We start from the raw sequence: 23,381 nt of genomic DNA on the forward strand, positions 1-23,381 counted from the left end.
ATTTGTTGTATGTAACATTAAGAGACATGATGTGCTATGTAAACATAAATCTTCCATATGTTCTCATTTCCGTCAGCTAGGTTCCAGTGTGGTTTAAAATGTATTGCTCATCACATGTTTAAAGCATATTGTTGAACACAGATGTTGACCTGTCAGTGTCAACCTATACTAATGAATAGTTTGTTATATCCTGACAGGAATGAGAGTCAGCTGCATCCTGTTTACTGATACACCAGATAATTGGTGTTTCTTGCAGAAACAAACTACCTGCCAATGGCTTGCTGTCTTTTATGACCTCACCCCACCCGGGCTGTAAAATTCCACCCATAGCTTCAACATTTGGTTTTTTTTTGTTTTGGCTGGGGTAAACAACAAAATCCCTCAGGTAATGTTTACCTTTGCCTGATCTTCATACATACACTGCCCCATAAGGTCATAGCCATTTTATGTAGGTTTAGAGCATGTAGGTTTGCAACAAACTAAGTCTTAGCACTATTCCAGAGTATCTGTGGCTTAAACAAACAAAATGATTAAGTTTGCCAGCCTAACAAAGACCACCTACTTGTTCGGGCATTTGTTTACATGGTTATCTAGAGATAAGAGAAGAAACACACTTCCAAATGATAGAACTATTATGAACCAGTACATACTGCCCCAGGGGGCAGCACAGTAGCACAAGTGGATAGCACTGTGGCTTCACAGCGCCAGGGTCCCAGGTTTGATTCCCTGCTGGGTCACTGTCTGTGCAGAGTTTGCACGTTCTCCCAGTGTCTGCGTGGGTTTACTCTGGGTGCTCCGGTTTCCTCCCACAGTTCAAAGACGTGGCCATGATAAATTGCCCTCAGGACCAAAGAAGATTCGGAAGGGTTATTGGGTTACGGGGATAGGGTGGAAGTAAGGGCTTAAATGTGTCGATGGGCCGAATGGCCAGCTTCTGCACTATATGTTTTATAATCCAGGACAATTGGTTCATCAGTACTGCAGAGCTTCACCGTAGCGCAATAACAATTTACATTTATATGTTACATTTAAAATAAGAAAATGTCTCAAGATAATTCATAGAAACATTATCAAATAAAATCTGACACCAAGCTGCAGGAGATATTCTGGTAGGTGGCAAAAAACTTGGTCAAGGAGGGAGGTTTTTATGAATGTCTTAAAGGAGGAAAGAGAGGTGGAGAGGATTCAGAAGGGAACCCTAGAGCTTAGTCTTCAGCAGCCAAAGACACTGCCACCAACAATGGAGCAACTAAAATCAGGAATACTGAAGAGTCCAGAATTAGAAAAGTGCAGATAACTCAGAGGATTGTGGGCCTGGAGAAAATTAGAGATGGAGATTGGGGAGGCATGGAAAGATTGAAAACAGGGATGAGAATTCTAAAATTAATACATGGCTTAACTGGACGGTAATATAGGTCGGCAAGTGCAAGGGTGAATGGTGAACAGAGTTTGGATATCAGCAGCAGCATTATGGGTGACCTCAGGTTTATTGAGTGGGAAGGGTATCCTTCACCTCGTGCTTTACAATAAAATGACTAGAAGCATTATGTTTGTCACTCACTGGACTGGAGATCAGATCAGTCAATTGAGAACTTAGGCCTATCCTTTAACTGGTCAGGGTTCTGCTACGTGGGCTCTGTGGTTCCCTATATTCACCACTCTTACATTGTTCCCCTGAAATGCTTTGAACACCTTTAGAAAGAGAAGGGCAATAACCAAGATGGAGAGCCATGATGTGGAGATGCCGGCGTTGGACTGGGGTGAGCACAGTAAGAAGTCTTACAACACCAGGTTAAAGTCCAACAGGTTTGATTCAAACACGAGCTTTCGGAGCGCAGCTCCTTCCTCAGGTGAATGACGAGGTATGTTCCAGAAACATTTATATAGACAAAGTCAGAGATGCTGGACAATGCTTGGAATGCAGGCATTTGCAGGTAATCAAATCATTACAGATCCAGGGAGAGGGATAATCACAGGTTAAAGAGGTGTGAATTGTCTCAAGCCCGAACAGTTGGTGGGATTTTGCAAGTCCAGGCCTGATGGTGGGGGGTGGATGTAATGCGACATGAATCCAAGATCCCTGTTGAGGCCGCACTCATGCGTGCGGAACTTAGCTATAGGTTTTTGCTCGGCAATTCTGCGTTGTCGCGTGTCCTGAAGACCGCCTTGGAGAACGCTTACCCGGAGATCAGAGGCTGAATGCCCTTGACTGCAGAATGGTTCCCCGACTGGAAGGGAACATTCCTGCCTGGTGATTGTTGCACGATGCCCGTTCATTCGTTGTCGCAGTGTCTGCATGGTCTCGCCAATGTACCACGCTTCGGGTCATCCTTTCCTGCAGCGTAAGAGGTAGACTACATTGGTTGAGTCGCACGAGTATGTGCCGCGTACCTGGTGGGTGGTGTTACCACGTGTAATGGTGGTATCTGAGTCGATGATCTGGCATGTCTTGCAGAGATTGCAGGGTTGTGTGGTGTCGTGGTCGCTGTTCTGAAGGCTGGGTAATTTGCGGCAAACAATGGTTTGTTTGAAGTTGCGCGGTTGTTTGAAGGCCAGTAGTGGGGGTGTGGGGATGACCTTGGCAAGACGTTCATCTTCATTGATGATGTGTTGAAGGCTGCGAAGAAGATGTCGTAGTTTCCCTGCCCCAGGAAAGTACTGGACGACGAAGGGTACTCTGTCAGTGGTGTCCCGTGTGTGTCTTCTGAGGAGGTCGGTGCGGTTTTTTGCTGTGGCGCGTTGGAACTGTCGATCGATGAGTCGAGCGCCATATCCCGTTCGTACGAGAGCATCTTTCAGCATCTGTAGGTGTCTGTTACGCTCCTCCTCGTCTGAGCAGATCCTGGGTATACGGAGGGCTTGTCCGTAGGGGATGGCTTCTTTAATGTGTTTTGGGTGAAAGCTGGAGAAGTGGAGCATCATGAGGATCTGCTCAGACGAGGAGGAGCGTAACAGACACCTACAGATGCTGAAAGATGCTCTCGTACGAACGGGATATGGCGCTCGACTCATCGATCGACAGTTCCAACGCGCCACAGCAAAAAACCGCACCGACCTCCTCAGAAGACACACACGGGACACCACTGACAGAGTACCCTTCGTCGTCCAGTACTTTCCTGGGGCGGAGAAACTACGACATCTTCTTCTCAGCCTTCAACACATCATCAATGAAGATGAACGTCTTGCCAAGGTCATCCCCACACCCCCACTACTGGCCTTCAAACAACCGCGCAACCTCAAACAAACCATTGTTTGCAGCAAATTACCCAGCCTTCAGAACAGCAACCATGACACCACACAACCCTGCCAGGGCAATCTCTGCAAGACATGCCAGATCATCGACTCGGATACCACCATTACACGTGGTAACACCACCCACCAGGTACGCGGCACATACTCGTGCGACTCAACCAATGTAGTCTACCTCTTACGCTGCAGGAAAGGATGCCCCGAAGCGTGGTACATTGGCGAGACCATGCAGACACTGCGACAACGAATGAACGGGCATCGTGCAACAATCACCAGGCAGGAATGTTCCCTTCCAGTCGGGGAACACTTCAGCAGTCAAGGGCATTCAGCCTCTGATCTCCGGGTAAGCGGTCTTCCAAGGCGGTCTTCAGGACACGCGACAACGCAGAATTGCCGAGCAAAAACTTATAGCTAAGTTCCGCACGCATGAGTGCGGCCTCAACAGGGATCTTGGATTCATGTCGCATTACATCCACCCCCCACCATCAGGCCTGGACTTGCAAAATCCCACCAACTGTTCGGGCTTGAGACAATTCACACCTCTTTAACCTGTGATTATCCCTCTCCCTGGATCTGTAATGATTTGATTACCTGCAAATGCCTGCATTCCAAGCATTGTCCAGCATCTCTGACTTTGTCTATATAAATGTTTCTGGAACATACCTCGTCATTCACCTGAGGAAGGAGCTGCGCTCCGAAAGCTCGTGTTTGAATCAAACCTGTTGGACTTTAACCTGGTGTTGTAAGACTTCTTACCAAGATGGAGAGGTTCTTGTTCATTTTTATTCTTGGTATGGGACAGGGAAGTTAGCCCAGGAATCCATAAATATGGCAGCTCTAGAAAAGATAACAAATGATACTGCAGAGGCACTGAATGAGATCACTGCAGAAATGGTGGCCATTCGGACAATGGTCTTACAAAACAGAATGGCCTTAGACTATACCCTGGCGGTAAAGGGAGGCACTTGCATCCTGACAGGGTTAGAGTGTTGCACTTATACACCAGACACAGCCGAAAACATCACCAGTTTGGCCAATCACATCCGAAAAGAGGCCGCCAAGATACATGATGACCCAAGCCGAGGAAAGTGGGGTTCATGGCAAGGGTGGCTCGAGGTATTGTTGGGTGGCCTGGCTAAGCCTATTCTGAAAGGCTTATACCTGACAGGGATAGCTATAAACCTCTGCTGACGTAAGGGAGCTAAAAGCATAAACCCAAAACCCGTTGCAGTGGCCTTGATTGTCGCAGAAAAACCCCAGAAAACCCAGACAAACTAGAGCAACAAAGAATACGGCCCGAATAAGGTTATCATATATGGATATGACAAAAAGGTAGAAATGTAGATTTCTGGCTAACTATAACCAGGGCATGATGGGATACTTGGCCATAATTGTGGTGAACTGAAAATACTGCTGAGAGGGCAAAGATAGATTGGACGGTCCCCTTTTCTGTGTATTGTAGTGTCACTTCCTTATCTACATCCATGTTTCCACACATTGTCACACACACATAGGCATGTATTGATACATTTTCGATACAGCTTGAATGCATCTTGGCATTGTAAGGAGTCACAATTTGAAGTTAAATAAGATCTTTTAGGATTTTAAGCTGAGTAAATGTCTTTTTACGCGCCAAGATTCAAAGTCATGTGGCATTTGTTTACTCCAGTGTATAAATATCCCAAAGGGGACTATTGTACATTGTTTCTCGCCCTAACCCTTGCTTAGGCGCAGTCTCCCTGTGTGGCAAGTAAAATAAATTAACTGTTGATGTTAAGCTGTATTTTGCTGTCTGAGTCTTACTCGAAGTCAAGTTTTCGACATTGGAAATTGGAGTCTGACCAGGAGTGAGTTGCAATAGCCATGCTAGAGGTAACAAAGACATGATTACGGGTTTCAGCATGAGCTGAAGCATATTTTAAGCCAGGCAGTCTTAGTGATGGCACAGATCTGAGTTTGGAAGCTCAAATCTGGGTCAGGTTTGACACCACATTTGTGAACTGTCTGGTTCAGCCATAGACAGTGATGGAGAGAGGGATGGAGTTGGTAGCTAAGGAACAGATGTTTTGGTGGGGATTAGAAATAATGGCATCAGTTTTTCCAATACTTTGTTGCAGGAAGCCTCTGCTCATTCAGTACTGGATGTCGGATAAGAAGTCAATTTAGAGACACTGAAAGGGTTGAGAGAAGGTTGAGGTAGTGCTGGGGGTTGTTGGTGTACATGTGGAATCCAACACTCTGCAAGGACCTATAAATGATCACCTGCAACATGCAAGGCACCTCTGTTCAAAATGCTCTTGCCCTGCACCTCTTACAGATTTAGTGGTAAACAATTTCTTAATCAAGATGGAAATATAAAAAGGCTCGGCAAAGAGCCATGACCACAGTCTGCTTATCTGCCCACCTAGGTGTGTTTTTAAACTGGTATACCTAACATGATTCGACTTGGTGTTCACTTTACTGCATTTAAGGCCTGGATGACTTATATCACAATATCCAAAACTATATAGTACTCCACATGCAGCCTGTGAAAGAGACTACACATGTAGCAGGACACAACATGAAGAATACTGTAGACATTATGTCTGGATTTGGCTCTAGGAAAGACTTTGTATTGTTGGAAATGATGTTAAGTTCATGGAATATGGTAAGTGTCTAGTAATGGTAGACTGACATAGAAATGCACTGTAATGACAAATCAATACCTTATCAAGATCATGGGAGGTGAGAAAAGGCTGATAAGATACTCTCTACTAATAGCCATGACCCTGAAAACATAGCCAGCGATATTATTGATAATGTTATCCAATCATATTGTGACAGTAGGAAACATTTGGATAAACTGCAGCTACCCAATTACTGGATAAGCCTAAATAATTCCAAACTTTGGCATTTTAAAACCTTTTGTGGCAGAGGCGGGTCTCCGGATGATTTTCATGGATTTAGCAAATCATTAACTTGCTGGCCTGAGATTTTGTTATCACAAATGTCATAGTCAACATGTATTGCTGCAGTTTGTGGTGTCAAATTCAGCCAAGACAGCCGGTGAAACGAGAATTATCTGGGAATCAACACTGCTCGAATGATAGGAGATTGTGATTAATTATGGATTAGCAGTCAGTCTTTGCCACATTGTGTAGCTTAGGTGCCACAAGTTGGAAAAAACAGTTCAATGAATTTATTGCCATGATGTATCCTACAGAAGCATCTAATTATCTGATGAACAGAACCAATTACAGGTCTTAATGAATAGAGGTTTGGAATGATTGATGAACACTTAAAACACTGTCAGATTAGCAGTTAATGAAACATCTAACAGGTCAGCAATGCTACAATAGATCATGCATTCCTGTGTCCCTTTTCTGACTCCCTAGGGTGGCACGATGGCACAGTGCTTAGCACTGCTGCTCATAGCTCCAGGGACCCGGGTTCAATTCCAGCCTGGGATGTCTGCACTTTCTCCCCGTGTCTGCGCGGGTTTCCTCCGCGTGCTCTGGTTTCCTCCCACAGTCCAAAGATGTGCAGGTTAGGTGGATTTGGCCATGCTAAATTGCCCCTTTGTGTCCAAAAAGGTTAGGTTGGGTTACGGGGATAGGGTGGAGGCACGGGTTTAAGTAGAGTGTTATTTCAAGGGCCAGCATAGACTAAATGGACTGAGGGGCCTCCTCCTGCACTGTAAGTTCTATGATGCTGTGTGATTATGAATTACTTACTCAGCAAAAGCTGGCACATTATCATTCCCCTTTTCTTTTGATTGGTCAGATCTAGATTCTTAATTGTCTTCTGGGAGTAGTTATTCTGCTTGATGGGATATTCAGAGAAAACTGGGTAGGACGTTCTCAGATGATAGAGCCAGTGTTTGACATGGTCCTGATTGAGAATGTCTCAAACCTTTGAGACGGTAGTTTCTCCCACTCAAAGGAGGTGCCAACTGTATTTATATTACTATAATACAGCAGAGGTTGAACTAGATCAACCAGTGCCTGAAAAATATAAACATAATTATTAACTGGAATCATCAGTAATGGATTTAGGAGTTTTAACATCAGGAGTAGATCATTCAACCTTCAGTTTCGAGGGTGCAATGTCAAATATTCCCCATTTCTGGGTGAAAGCAGGGTAATTAATATGGGCTGTTTGAGATATTAATATATAATTTGTCATAAAACCTCTTAAAAGGAGATTGTTCCTGATTTGTATAAGAATGAATATTATCCATTTCTTTACTGAAAGGGTACATAATTGTCAGTGCTCATTTTGTTTTATCAGTGTTCTTATGTGATTCACTATCCATTTTATTGCATTCATTTTAATTTCAATAGAGCCAAAACCGTCACCATAAGAATGGCCTTCATCACAGGGCTGGCAATTTTAATACTTTTCTTCAGTGTAAACATGCTTTGTCAAGATAACTATGACGATCCATTTGCTCAAGCTCCACGGCATCAACGACGTATTCGTACACCTGTAGAGTCTGATCTAGACAGATTCTTTCCCAGAGAGTGTGCTCGTGAATGCCGGTGCATGCCATCGTACCCTATGGCTATGTACTGTAACAATCGAAAACTGAAGTATGTTCCCAATATTCCAGCACATGTGCGACATCTTTACCTTCAGGTCAACGAAATTGAAAGTGTGCCAGAAAATGCTTTTATTAATGCAACATTACTTCAAGAAATTAATTTTAGTCATAATAAATTGAAGTCTTCTAATATACCCAAAGGTGTTTTTGGCAAACTCAAAAGCCTGTTTCATCTTAGACTGGATCACAACAAACTTGAAGAAGTCCCAGTTCCACTTCCTAACACCCTTGAAAGACTTACTTTGAGTTTCAACCAGCTTACTAAACTGCCTGCTGACACCATTCGTACATTAATTAATGTAACAGTTCTGGATCTCAGCAATAACAAACTCCCTGATGGTGCTGTCAAGGGAAATCAACTTGGAAAACTGAAGAGTCTCATTCAGTTAAACCTTCAGAGTAACAAGCTCAAATCCATGCCAGGAGATCTTCCAGCTTCTCTACTGCAGCTTTCAGTTGAAAACAACTCTATATCATCTATCCCAGGAAATTACTTCAGAAAAACTCCAAACCTCATCTCATTAAGGATGTCACACAATAAGCTGAAACAAGTGCCATATGGTGTGTTCAACCTCTCAAAATTAATGGAGCTGAATCTAGGATACAACCAACTGTCAAAATCCTTCTACGTTCCAAGGGATCTCGAGCACCTGTACCTCAACAATAACCACTTTACAAGTATGGGCAACATTATGTTACATTTTCAGTAATTAAAAATCACAATTAATTAAAAAAAATAAAGATTTGCTATCAGTAAGTTGCATGGTAATGCAGTGGTTAAGGTATTATCTTTAAATTGCTATGGTAATTGTTTTGAAGTCAAAGAAAGAACTAAGATTCTGCCTTATTCATCAATATAATGCAGAAGATATACTATATTTATTCACAGTCATGATACATAAAAATGTTACATTCATCTTTCTCTGCAATACTTTCTTTCAGTTCAGGTATGAAATATCAATGCCCAACCTTAACCCCCTCCATCCAAATGCACAATCTTTTCCACTTCTGCCCTGCAATCCTTATGTCCACCATGCCCCCATGACCAGCAGTCTGCCCAACCCCACCTCACACCCAGCCCATGATCTTTCTACTGCCTTCTGAGCGAACCTTCTTCCCAACACACCCAATATATCTCAACTGCTGGGAGTTGCCACAACTGTGGCATTCCACCACTGATTTTCTCAGCACTGGGCAGCAAACTGCCATACAGAAAACAGAAATTAATAAACGATAACACGATCTTGCCAATAAAGTCAGCAGAATCTTCATGTTCCCAGGTCTCACCCCAGCAACCAGAGTTGCTCACTCCTACCTGACCACATAATAACATTGAGGCCAGAATGTCTAATGTGCAATAAGATCATAAGAAATAGAGCAGAGTCAGCCGTTCAGCCTCTTGAGACCACTGCGCCATCATAGCTGATGTGATTATGGCTTACTTTTCCTACCTATCACCTATAACCCTTAACTCCCTTGTCAATCAAAGTCTTTATAACTCAGACTAATACCCATACGTCAGTGCTCATTTTTAACGAGAATTCCAAACATTCATGACCCTCTAAGAGAAGAAAGTCCTCCTCATTGCCATTATACATAGGAGACCCCTTATTTTCAAACTGTACGCCTTCGAGATTTTGCCAGTGAAGGTCTACTTCTTCTCAAAAAAACATCTTCAACATGCTATTTTAAACTTGGGTCAGAAATTGTGGCTATTATCAGCTAAGTCAAAAATTGGATATTGTCATAGCAAATTGTCGATGATGCACAAGACAATGAGATCAAATGAGATCAACTCCTTTCTTGTCAGCAAGATCACATACTTAACTTCTAATGTAGCTTTACAACACAGTCAGGTTTGACCTGGTCACTTCAAGTTAACTCTTTCTTATATTCTTTCTTAAACTGCTTCATGAAAAGAGAGGAAACTGAGGTTGGCAAATAGGACGATGAAAGAGATAAGAAACAATTTTTAAAAATTGGTACATTTTATTTCTAAATTTCAATAATTCATTCATTTACATAAATATTACAATACATCTGTTACCATCAAACCCCAGGCAGTGGCGATCAACAATATCTGGCGATTTCCCCCCCCCCCCTATTATGGTGTGTGAGCTGATCAAAGAAAACAAATCTGGTGCCTCATGATGAGAAGAGTTGCTGAAGCTGCCAGTATTCCCATGGACGGTAAAATATTTGTAGAAATTAAAGCCAAATTTGAAAATACTTTGAAGCTCAAAAAGTGACATCTGATGAGTTCATGGGTGAAATCCCATAACAACACTCAGTCAGTCATCAACGGACTACCTGGCTGAAAATATAACGTTCAGAGGGGAAATGAAAAAGTAAATAAGAGGGGAAAAGAGAGAGTATAAGAAGAGACTCGCAGATAACATAACAGGGATTCCAAATAGTATATAAAGAGTAAAAGCATAGAGAAGTGAGCTAATTAGGAACCAAAAAGGAAACCCATGTGTGGAGGCAGGAGACGTAATTACAGTACAAAATTAGTTTTTTGAATCTGTCTTTACCAAGGAAGAGGATGCTCCCCAGGTTTGACTGAAAGAGGTGTTTGTTGCGATGCTAGATGAGCTAAAGGTGCTGATGTTATCTGCGAGGGTATCCCAACATGAAACACCGGTTTGTGGGGGTGCATAGTTTTGTTTTTTTGATGGTGTGAGGAGTCAAGTGAAACCCCAGTGAGAATAAGCAGCCCAATTGTTGTGCAACAATTATTAAAGACTATTTATTAAATTAAAGACAAATACACACAAACAAGACTATACTACACTAAGACGATTATGGATTATTATACACACACCCAGTTTATGTAGAACTTACCCATTGTTCCAAAATATACCTATGATCCCTGAACTCCTTAAGACTTCCCTGTTCCACAAAATAAAAATCCAAATTAAATCATTCTGTAAGTTAAAAATCACCTTATAGTTATCACACAATACAGAAAGCATACTCAAGTCTGGGAAACATCATGCCTTGGAGAAGATAAAATGCCGTTAAAAAGGTTTTCTTCACTGCCTTGGCTCGAAGACTTAAAGGCTGTTTGATGTAAAACCTGGCCTCCAGACTGCCAGCTGGAAACAGGCTTGTCTGCGTCTGAGGCTGCTAAATGTCAACTGGCCTCCAACATTTCTGCCGATCCTGGTAATTATACCATTGTTCCCCTTTGATTGAACCTTCTGTATATTTAGCTGCCTGCCCTTTCAAATTCCTAGACTCTAGACATTAGCATGTGTATACCTCACTCATCTTCCAATCATCGAGGTAAACTGTTTCTATTGAAAAATCTATTCACATCTGATTCTATCTAAATGCTTTCTAATCTTGTTACTAGAAGCCTTTTGAATATAAGCTACTGATGTCTCTAGGCAGATTTCTACATGTTGCTTGGCAGGTCACATCCTATTGTTAAATTCATGTTACTGTTGTTACTCAGCAAATCCATGATAGTGAATAAAGGCAAGCTACTAGAAAAGTAGGTAATACTTAAACATGATAATCACCAGGACCAATTGATGTACATCCAAGCATGCTGGAGGAAATAAGGATGGAAATTGTAGAGGTACTGGCCTTAATCTTCCAATCCTCTCAGATATGGATGATGGGCAGGATCTGGCAATGGTAGTGCCAGGGAACTGGAGAAGTGCAAATGTGATACCGCTATTCAAATAAACCCAGCAACTACAGCCCAATGAATTTAACTTCCATCAGGGAGAACACTTTTAGTACCACAAGTCTGGGATTGAACTCACATAACTTGGAGAAGTGTAGATTAATTAAATAAAGACTGCATAGATTTGGTAAAGGAAAATGATGTTTTAATAACTTGATAGTTGCTTTTTATGATGAGGGTCATGCTGTTTTTTCAAAAATATATACTTTCATGGGATGTGGACATCGCTGACAAGGCCAGCATTTTTTGCCCATCCCTAGTTGCCCTTGAACTGAGTGGCTTACCAGGCCATTTTCAGAGGCCAATTAAGAGTCAACCACATTGTTGTGGGTCTAGTGTTATAAGCAGGCCAGGCCAAGTGAGAATGCGAGATTTCCTTAGTGAACCAGATGGGATTTTACAGCAATGACTGATAGTTCCCTGGTCACCATTATTAAAACTAGCTTTCAATTCCAGATTTTATCAATTGCTGTGATAGGATTTGAACACATGTCCTACAAAACTAATCTGGGCCTCTGAATGACTAGTCCAGTGACATAACCAGCACATCACCATATTCCTCAATGGTGTGATGAGCATGAATTCCAAAAAGTGTTTGATAAAGTGCCACATAATAGGATTGCCAGCAAAAAGACAGCGGCAGTACTGATACAAAACTGCTAAGTGATAGGAAAAATGGTTGACAGGTTGTTTGTCAGACTAGGGAAAGGTATACAATGGTGTGCCGAGGTATCGTTACGAGGAACTCTGCTTTTCTTGGTAGATATAAATGGTTTAGACTTGTGCGCGCAGGCACAATTTCAAATCTTGGAAGTGTAGTGAACAGTGCGCAGGATAGTGATATATTTGAAGAGGAAAAGAGCAGGCAAATGAGGCAGGCAGGGGTGGCAGATAAATTTCAATGCTGAGATATGCCAAGTGATACATATAGGTAGGAAGAATGAGGTACGGCAATAGAAAATAAGGGATACAACTCTGGAGTGGGTGCAGGAACACGGAGACCTGTGGATAAACATATATAAATCGTTGAAGTGGCAGGGCAGGTTAAGTAACTGGTTAAAGAGACATCTTGAGTTCTGAATTTTATAAAAGCAATGCATTTATAAATAAACTTTACAAACCATTGCTTCAACCTGAATAGCAGTACTGTATTAATTCTGGGTATAGCATTTTAGGAAAAAAGTAAAGGTTTTAGAGAGGCTGCAGAAAACATTTATGAAAATTGTTCCAGGGAAATTGTTCCATGGTTGAAGGATTTCAACTGTGTGGACAGATTGGAGAAGCTGGGATTATTTTTCTTCGAGAAGAGAAGGCGGAGAGGAGATTTGATAGAGGTGTTCAAAATCATGAATGGGCTAAGCAGAGTAGTTAAAGATAAACTGTCCCATCGGAAGAACGTCGAAAGAACCAAACACCACACGAAGAAGGATTCTTTTAAGCAGCACTTTTTCAAAATAATTTTCTAGCATGTGGGCGTCACTGACTATGCCGATGTTTATTGCCCATCCCTAATTGCTTTTTAGAATGCGGTGGTGTGCTGTCTTCTTGAACCACTGCAGTCCATGTGTTGTAGGTACACCCGCAAATTCTGTTTGGGAGGAAATTCAGGATTTTGACCCAGCGACAGTGAAGGAAACACAACAGTGAAGGAAACACAGTATAGTTCCAAGTCAGGATGGTGTGTAATTTGGAGGGGATCTTGCAGGCAGTGGTGTTCCAATGCATCTGTAGCGGTCATTCTTCTGGGTGGTAGAGGTCTCAGGTTTGGAATGGGGGATCCAGCGATGGTAACAGCACTAAAATGTGAAAGGGTGATGATTAGATTCCCTCTCATTGGAGATGTTCATTACCTGACATTTGTGTGTTACTTAACACTTAGCAGTTCAAGCCAGAAGATTGTCCACATCTTGCTGCAAATGGACATGGACTGCTTCAGTATCGGAGGAGTTGCGAATGGTGATGAGCATTGTGCAATCATCCTCTAATTTCCCCACTTCTGACCTTATGACTGAGGTACGGTCATTGATGAAACAGCTGAAGATGGTTGGGCCTAGGACACTATCCTCAGGAACTCCTGCAGTGATGTCCTTGGACTGAGATGCTTGACTTGCAGCAGCCACAATAATATACATTTGTGCTCGTCAAATGCTGCCTTGATGTCATTCTCACCTCACTTCTGGAGTTCATCTTTCTTGTTCATGTTGAGACCAAGGCTATAATGACGCCAGGAACTGAGTGGTCCTGGTGGAATCCAAATTGCGCATCAGTGAGCAGGTTATTGCTGAGTAAGTACTGCTTGATACCACTGTGATGATAATTCCCATCACTTTGCTGACAATTGAGAGGAGACCAATTAGTAATTAGATGGATTGGATTTGTCCTCCTTTTTGGGATGGGACATACCTGGGCAATTTTTCACATTGGTGGGTAGATACCAGTGTTGTACCTGTACAGCTACGGATACAGCTAGTTCAGAGCACAAATCTGCAGTGCTTCTGCCAGAATCTTGTCAGGCCTTAACCTTTGCAGTATCAAGCACGGTAGCCTTGTGGATAGCACAATCGCTTCACAGCTCCAGGGTCCCAGGTTCGATTCCGGCTTGGGTCACTGTCTGTGCGGAGTCTGCACATCCTCCCCGTGTGTGCGTGGGTTTCCTCCGGGTGCTCCGGTTTCCTCCCACAGTCCAAAGATGTGCGGGTTAGGTGGACTGGCCGTGATAAATTGCCCTTAGTGTCCTAAATTGCCCTTAGTGTTGGGTGGGGTTACTGGGTAATGGGGATAGGGTGGAGGTGTTGACCTTGGGTAGGGTGCTCTTTCCAAGAGCCGGTGCAGACTCGATGGGCCGAATGGCCTCCTTCCGCACTGTAAATTCTATAAGAAGTGCCTTCAGCTATTTTTCTGATCCACATGGAATTAATTGATTGGCTGAAGACTGGCATCTGTGATGCTGGGGACCTCAGGATGGGGCTGAAAAGGATCATCCACATGGCACTTCTTGCTGAAGATAGCTATAAGTGTTTCAGCCTTGTCTTTTGCACTGATGTGCTGGGTTTCTCCATCATTGAGGATGGGGATATTAGTGGAGACTTTCCCTCCAATTAGATATTTAATCATCTACCACCATTCATGACCGGATGTGACTGGACTGCAGAGCTTACATCTAATCTGCTGGTTGCAGGATTGCATAGCTCTTTGCATGCTGCTTTCACCGTTTGGCATTCAAGTAGTAATGTGCTGTAGCTTCACCAAGTTGCTACTTCATTTTTAGGTATGCCTAATGCTGCTCCTGGCATGCCCTCCTGCACTTTTCATTCAACCAAGTTTGATCTCCCGGCTCGATAATAATTGTGGAGTGAGGGATATGTTAGGCCATGAGGTTACACAGTACAATTATGCTGCTATTTATGGCCCACAGCATCTCATGCATGCCCAGTTTTGAGTTGCTAGATCTGCTTAAATATATCCCAATTAATACAGTGGTAGTGCTACACAACATAATGGAGGATATCCTCAATGGAAAGACAGGACTTAGTCCTCGCGAAGATCCTGCAGTGGTCATTCCTGCCAATATTTTCATGGACAGATGCATCTGTGACAGGTAAATTGTTGAAGGAGTGGTCAAGTAGGTTTTTTTCTATTGTTGGTTCCCTCATCACATACTGAAGACCCAGTCTGTCAGCTATGTCCTTTAGGAATCAGTTCGTAGTGATGCTACTGAACCACTCTTGTTGATGAACGTTTAAGTCCCCCATCCAGAGTTTATTTTGCACCCTTGCCTTAGTGCTTCCTCCAAGTGGTGATCAACATGTCGGGGGTGGAAGGAGAAAGGGAGAGAGAGAATGTAAGGGTATGTGATAATCAGCAGGCGATTCCTATGTCTATGTTGGACCTGATGGCATCAGACCTCATGGGATCCTCAGTAAATGTTGAGGACTCCAAGGGAAATTCTGCTGCTTTGGTCTTGGAGGTAGGACAGAACATATCCAGGGATGGTGATGATGGTTCCTGGGACATTGTAAGATATGTCAGGGTGTTGTTTGTCTAGTCTGGGGGACAGCTCACCCAATTTTGCCATAAGTCCCCAGATATCAGTAAGAAGCATTTTGAGGGGCGGCATGTGGTGCAGTGGTTTCCACTGGCACTGTGGTGCTGAGGACCCGGGTTTGAATCCCGACCCTGGGTCACTGTCCGTGTGGAGTTTGCACATTCTCCCCATGTCTGCATGGGTTTCACCCCCACAACCTAAGATGTGCCAGTTAGGTGGATTGGCCACACTCACTTGCCGCTTAATAGGGAAAAAAAATAATCGGGTACTCTAAATTCTTTATTTTTTTTAAAAGAAGCATTTTGCAGGATCGATGGGGCTGGATGTGTCATTATTATTACCGGTGCTTAAATGGATGCCGGTTAGTCCAACCCGTTTCATTCCTTTTTGTTTACTTTGTTGTCGTTTGATACAACTGAATGGCTTGTTAGGCCATTTCAGAGGTTATTTAAGAGTCAATCACATTATTGTGTCTCAAGTCCCGTGTATACCAGACCATGTAAGGATGGCAGATTTCCTTCCTCCTAAAATACATGAGAACAAGGTGGCTTTTAAAGACAATCAGTAATGGCTTCATGGTCACCATTAGACTTTCTTTTAATTTGAAATTATCAATTGAATTTAAAATCCATTAGCTTTCCTGGTGGCATTTGAACCTGTGTCCCCAGAGCATTAGTCTCTGACCTACTAGTCCAGTGCTATTACCAATATGCCAATGCCGCTCCTATGTTACATCTGTAATGTGCTGCCTGAGAGAGTGGTGGAAGCAGACTCAATTATGGCTTTCTTGATGGATTTAGGTAAGCAGCTAAAGGGAATAAAACTGTTACAGGAAAAGGGCTGGATTCACAACTAGCTAAATTGCTCCTTCAGGCAGCTGGCATAGACTCATTGGGCCGAATGGCCTTCTCTTTAGCGGAGCTATTCTATGGTTTGAATGGATGTTGAAAAACTGTCAACTAGTTTTGAAATGATTTCACTCAGGAGGCATAAACAAGTTGCATTTAATTGACTTTGAAAGCATATTTGTGAAAAGGGATTTAAAGATGGCCATTCTGGAACACCTACAAGCATTCTCTTCAATTTATGTCAAAAATCAATTAAGAAGGAAAGAAATCCAGTCATGCTCCATGAAGCTGCTACAAGGAAGATGTGTATATATATTTCTTTCAGATGGAACTGTGATTGCTCTTTACATAGTAGATACGTCTTGTCTTTAATTACCACTTAAGTAGAATTTCTTCCTTTCTACCATTGCTTTGTTGTTGTTCCTCCCAGCTCATATTTGGATCTACTTTTTACCCACCTATGCTGAGAATGGCAGGAAAAGCAAACTGTGAAGGCTGTGTTTAGTGAATCAGCCCACAATTTCAATTGTATTCATTCATTTGCAACTTATTATTCATCTGCAAACCTTGACAGTGAACATCAGCAGACCGTTACATCATGCGAAGATATCAAAGCCAAACCCAAGTCATACAAGGACATTTCTAGCCAAGATTGCAGATAGCCAAGCTGATTTTTTTTTTGTTTGTGCGAAGTTTGACCAGTATCTATTGCTCATTCCTATGTGCCCTTGAGAAAATGTCAAGTCACCTTCTTGAACTACCACAGACAGTGAGATCTAGATACACACACTGTGCTGTTAAGATGGAGAGTTCCAAAATGTTGACCCAACAATGATGAAGTAACAGCAATACATTTCAAATTCCTAACTAATTGTTCCCATTTTAGGTCAACAACATAAACATGCTTTATAAATGCAAGGTAAACGTATTAAAACAGCCCTAGATGCTTCACAGGAGTGTCATAACACAAAATTTGTCATAAAGATACAAAACAAAATATTACGGTCAATGATCAAAGGCTTGGTCAAAGAGGTAGTTTTTAAGCAGCCCCCTAAAGAAAGTGAGGAAGGTCAATGGTGAAGTGTTAGGTAGGGAATTTCAGCGTTTAGAGCTTTTGCAGCTAAAGTTACGGTTGAAAATGGTAATGATTAAAATTGGGGATGGTCAAGAAACCAGAATTGGTGGAGCACAGATATCTCGGAGGTTTGTGGAGTTGGAAGAATATTAGGAGGAATGAGGCTGTGAAGAAATTTGAAAACAAGGCTGTGAATTTTTGAATTGAAGCAGGATTAACTGGAAGCCAATGTAAATCAACAAGCATAGGAGATGAACAGAACTTGGTGCGAGTAAGGCCATGGCAACAGAGTCTGAAATGACCTTAAGTTTATAGAGGGCAGAACATGGAAGGTCAGCTAGGAGGGAGTATATTAATCATGTCTAGAAGTAACAGAACCATGTGAAGGTTTCAGCAACAGCTGAACTGGAGCAGGGATTATGTTTCAGAGTTAGAAATAGGTAGTCTCAGCAATGGTGATGATAAATGGTAGGAATCTCATCTCAGAGACTGTAAATAGTGCAATTAGGCCATGTGGAAACTGTGCGCTGTTTTTGGTGATTATCTCATTGAGTACAACAAGGTAGATGAGAAATTGGAAGTAGCCAATGATAGGCCTTGGGGACAGCAGAGGTAAAAGCACAGGAGTAGGAACAGAAGCCATTACATGTGATTCACTGGTTATGATTGGATAGATAAGAATGGATCCAGGCGAGTACTGTCCCACACAGCTGGAGTGAAGTGGAAAGGCATTGGAGGTTGGTGTGCCCAACCATGTCAAAAGCAACGGCAGGATGAGGAAGTCGAGGAGGGATAGTTTGCCTTTGTTACAATCACATGGAACGTTTTTTAAACTTTGAGTCATTTTGATACTGTGGCTGGGATGGAAACCAGATAAATAACTAACCGAGGGAAACTGGGAAAAATTACAACACGCTAGCAAACACGTCAGGTAATTCACCAGAGACATTGGATCAAATTTACTATCTTCCTGGTCAGCTACTAATTGAACAAATCCAATATTTCTGTACTTCAAGTACACAGGGAAGCATAGAATCTGATCCATTCAGGCATACTGAAATCACTGAGTAGCTTATCCACAGTAGTTCAAATTATAATAATGAAATATCTTTAAATTTTTAACTTTTAATGAAAAAAGGAACACATTTATCAACTTTCATATTTAATATTTGTAATACATTTTTTTGGTTACTAATAATGTTTTTATTTTCTTCACAGCACTTAATTTTACTCTGATGTGTCCGACAACGGATTATACAAACCCAAACCATTTGACATATCTACGGCTTGAGAAAAATAAGCTGAGGGGCCCTTTAAATATATATACGTATGTCTATGTCTGTTTCCCTCATCTTCGAAATTTTGGTTTTGGTGAACAGGATCGTATACCAATTGTTGAAACCTAAGGAGTCCCTGGACTGTTTGGAATACCAATGTCACCAACTGATGGCAAACCAGAAATTCTCAGCAATTACTAATTATAATCTATGTAACAAACTAATAATGGCTTTTGAAGTAAAGTATGAAATAATTGTACATCCCACCAACCTATTGCATAATTGGTCTAAGCCACGTAAACAAAAAAAAGTGTCATACTGTTCTTCTCTCCCCTGTCAAATTTTTTTTCAACAAAAGTTATCTATAAAAGCCATTATGGGCTAAGGCAAGTAAATAATCTTTATTGTCACAAGTAGGCTTACATTAACACTGCAATGAAGTTAATGCGAAAAGCTCCTAGTCCCCACATTCCAGCGACTGTTCGGGTACACAGAGGGAGAATTCCGAAAGTCCAATTCACCTAACAGCATACCTTTCGGGACTTGTGGGAGGAAACCGGAGTGTCCGGAGGAAACCCACGCAGACACAGGGAGAACGTGCTATCTCTTCACGGACAGTGACCCAAGCCGGGAATCTAACCTGGGACCTTGGCACTGTGAAGCAACAGTGCTAACCATCGTGCTACCATGCTGCCCATTACAAGTACCACATAATCAGCCATTTAACACCCTACTCCGTGATTTGACGTGAATATCACCAAAAATGTTTTCTTAATATCAAGTAACTTTTTAAAATTTGGCGAATACATTTAAGCAGGGGAAATCAAAGGAAACATTTGGCTTCAGAAAAAGACACCCTTTTAATGGCAGTTGGACCACAACAATACAAGGCTTATTAAGAAACAGTATTTGAAGGTGGCACGGTGGCACAGTGGTTAGCACTGCTGCCTCATGGCACTGAGGACCCAGGCTTGATCCCGGCCCTGGGTCACTGTCCGTGTGGAGTTTGCACATTCTCCCCGTGTCTGCGTGGGTCTCACCCCCACAACCCAAAGATGTGCAGGGTAGGTGAATTGGCCACACTAAATTGCCCCTTAATTGGGAAAAAAAATTGGGTACTCTAAATTGATTTCAAAAAAGAAACAGTATTGGTTACACTTTTGAACATAACCACAAAATAGAACACAATAAAGGAATTCAATAGATGGGGCATGCCAACATTGATAGCCAGAGGAAAGCACATAAACTAAGCCAATTAAACACATACTATACTTTTCTCACTGTAATTTGATAAGCCATCAAGACCCAGGTTGCAAAAGTGACCTTGATATACACTTTCACTGAAGAAGAAAATAATTGTGGGCTTAAGTGAAGACAGAAATCCGCTGACATATACATATAAAGTGGGACGTTGAGGGGAGGGGGGGTCAATATGTATATGATAATGTTAAGTAATACGCTTGCTTTAAAAGAAATCATATTTAAAGGATTTTGTATAGAAAATGTCTGAGCAAATATCAAAATTAAAATGTCAGCTTCTTGCAGATGACTATTCTCTGAAAGAAAGGAAAGTATATTTAGGTTCCTTCTTCCTATACTACACATTCTTACTCTGTGCTTTTATAAACTTTTAGACAAATCATTCCTATAAATGCTATACTTAAAAGTTATAACTCAAAATTCAAATAAAGATTTGTCCGAAACAATCGAAATCAGCAGCAACTTTCCATAAGATCATGTACAAATTTACGTTGCTCAGATTTCAATTCATAATAATTGTTATTTTTATTAAGCTTATTTTAAAAAAACACTGCATCGAAGTAGAACAAATTTTAGGGCCATGTTAAAGGTAATCTTTTGTTTGTCTGCAAAATGTAGAAAAAAAACATTGACTTTACATATGCTTGTTTACGTGTGAAACTGCTAATATCTTTATTTAGCTTAAAAGCATTACATATTTTGAAAAAGCTTACTTAAATTGTATTTTGAACACGTAACAGATTCTTGTCTTCTCGAAGATGGAAGATTCACCCTCACTTTTCTTCAGGCATTTTTATTTTGCTTAATAAATATAATGTATGGCAGAGGCATTAATATTTCAAACTACATTTTACCTTTGTGTGAAATTATTTTGTTGGAGAATGTACATGAGACCTAGTGCTCTGTCAAGAAGTATTTCATGGGACTCCTGAACAATCCCGGCCTCAGCAGATTTTGAATGAATATACTTAAGATTTTGAGGAGCAGTAGCCATCAAACCACATATTCTTCTGAATTCAATAGAAAGGAAATCCATTGTTTCTAGCCCAAGGAAGCCTTTTTACTTTCTTCCTTTCCTTGCAACATTTTCTTCTGCACATGAATATGTGGGATGTTAGTGTTGCTAGATGGATTTATACAAAACCCATCTGTCATAGCTCATAATTGGGGTGCATACTCCATTATAGTGGCTGTAAATCTTTCCATTTCAGCATTTCAGTATAAAGCATTCCTTTTCTTAAAAAATAATTTTTATTGAAAAATTTTGAATTTATACAACAACGACGAACCATAATAAAATACCAAAAATAAAAATATTAGCAATCATAAATATTCACCCCACCTCCATGAACAACACAGTATTTTAACAACAATGCAAATTAACACAATATTAAGTTACATAATAGAAACTACAATAAGGAACACCCCCCCCCCCCCCCCCCCCCCTGGTTGCTGCTGCTATTGACCAAGCTACCTATCTTTGAGCCAGGAAGTCCAGAAAAGGCTGCCATCGTTTAGAGCAGTGCTACTCAAAGTGTGGTACGCGTACCGGTGCCGGTACACGAGCCATCGTCTGCTGGTACGTGGAGTGTTTCCAGAAAAGAAAGAGACAGTAGTGAGTTCAACGCCACAGGAGACTGCCGGTCCCTGGCACATTGAAAAAAAAAACTGTCGGTCCGCCACATCAGATAGTTTGAGATGCACTAGTTTATCGAACCCTTGTATTGATCCTCTCAGGGCAAATTTGACCCTTTCCAATTTTATAAATCCCGCCATGTCACTGATCCAGGTCTCCACACTTGGGGGCCTCGCATCCTTCCACTGCAGCAAGATCCTTCGTTGGGCTACTAGGGGCGCAAAGGCCAGGACACCGGCCTCTTTCGCCTCCTGCACTCCCGGTTCTACCGCAACTCCAAAAATCGCGAGTCCCAACCCTGGTTTGACCCTGGATCCAACCACCCTCGACACTGTCCCCGCCACCCCCTTCCAGAATTCTTCCAGTGCTGGGCATGCCCAGAACATATGGGCGTGGTTTGCTGGATTCCCCGAACATCTGGTGCACCTGTCCTCAGCCCCAAAGAACCTACTCATCCTAGTCCCGGACATGTGGGCCCGGTGCAGCACCTTAAATTGGATGAGACTAAGCCTCGCACATGAGGAGGAAGAGTTGACTCTCTCCAAGGCATCCGCCCAAGTCCTGTCCTCTATCTGCTCCCCGAGTTCCTCCTCCCATTTAGCCATCAGCTCTTCCACTGACGACACCGCCACCTCCTGCATTACCTTATAGATGTCAGGCACCTTCCCCTCTCTGACCCACACCCCCGAAAGCACTCTGTCCATCGTCCCCCGCGAGGGCAGCAAAGGGAATCCCTCTACCTGTCGCCTAGCAAACGCCTTTACCTGCAAGTATCTGAACATGTTCCCTTGGGGAAGCCCAAATTTATCTTCCAGTTCCCGCAGGCCCGTAAACCTCCCGCCAATAAACAGGTCCCTCAATTTACTGATGCCCACCCTTTGCCACCTCCTAAATCCCCCATCCCTGTTCCCTGGGATGAGCCCTCTGTTTCCCCCTATGCCGTCTCCACTGTCCCCAGATTCTTAGGGTCGCCGCCACCACCGGGCTCGTGGTAAACCTCTTAGGGGAGAGCGGCAACAGCGCCGTTGCCATGGCACCCAGGCTCGTAATTCTACATGACGCCATCTCCATTCTTTTCCACGCCGCCCCTCCCCCCTCCATCACCCATTTACGCACCATTGACACATTGGCCGCCCAATAGTACCCCAAAAGGTTGGGCAGTGCCAGCCCGCCTCTATCCCTCCCTCGCTCCAGGAACACCCTCTTCACTCTCGGAGTCCCATGTGCCCACACAAAGCTCAAAATACTGCTAGTCACTCTCCTAAAGAAGGCCCTGGGGATAAAGATGGGCAGGCACTGAAAGAGGAACATGAACCTCGGAAGCACCGTCATTTTGACGGACTGAACCCTCCCCGCCAACGACAATGGCAGCATGTCCCACCTCTTGAACTCCTTCTCCATCTCATCTACAAGTCTGGTGAAATTATGTTTGTGGAGAGTCCCCCAGTCCCTGGCCACCTGCACCCCCAGGTACCTAAAGCTCTCCCCTGCCCGCCTAAGCGGGAACCTACCAATTCCTTCCTCCTGGTCTCCAGGGTGCACCACAAACACCTCACTCTTGCCTAAATTTAGTTTATAACCTGAAAAGGTCCCAAACTCAGCTAGCAGCTCCATCACCCCCGGCATCCCTCCCACCGGGACCACCACATACAGTTACAGGTCATCGGCATACAACGACACCCTATGTTCCTCCCCACCTCGCACCAAACCTC

At 42.7% G+C, this 23,381-nt stretch overlaps 2 protein-coding genes across 4 annotated transcripts in view; one reads left to right on the plus strand and one right to left on the minus strand.

Annotated features, from left to right (window-relative positions):
* Positions 1–19,263, plus strand: part of omd (osteomodulin) — a 32,538-nt gene extending 13,275 nt beyond the window's left edge. Inside the window, exons 3-4 of the mRNA XM_038812602.1 lie at positions 7,572–8,509; positions 18,715–19,263. Coding sequence (XP_038668530.1) covers positions 7,594–8,509; positions 18,715–18,902 — 1,104 coding nt within the window. The 5' untranslated portion in view covers positions 7,572–7,593 and the 3' untranslated portion in view covers positions 18,903–19,263. The remainder of the gene's footprint in view (positions 1–7,571; positions 8,510–18,714) is intronic.
* The window catches only part of LOC119973940 (centromere protein P), a 400,035-nt gene that overhangs the window by 204,154 nt on the left and 172,500 nt on the right, over positions 1–23,381 (minus strand). The gene's annotated exons all lie outside the window — the stretch shown is intronic.

The sequence above is a fragment of the Scyliorhinus canicula genome, chromosome 11 (assembly GCF_902713615.1).
Source record: "Scyliorhinus canicula chromosome 11, sScyCan1.1, whole genome shotgun sequence".
NCBI classification, from domain to species: domain Eukaryota; kingdom Metazoa; phylum Chordata; class Chondrichthyes; order Carcharhiniformes; family Scyliorhinidae; genus Scyliorhinus; species Scyliorhinus canicula.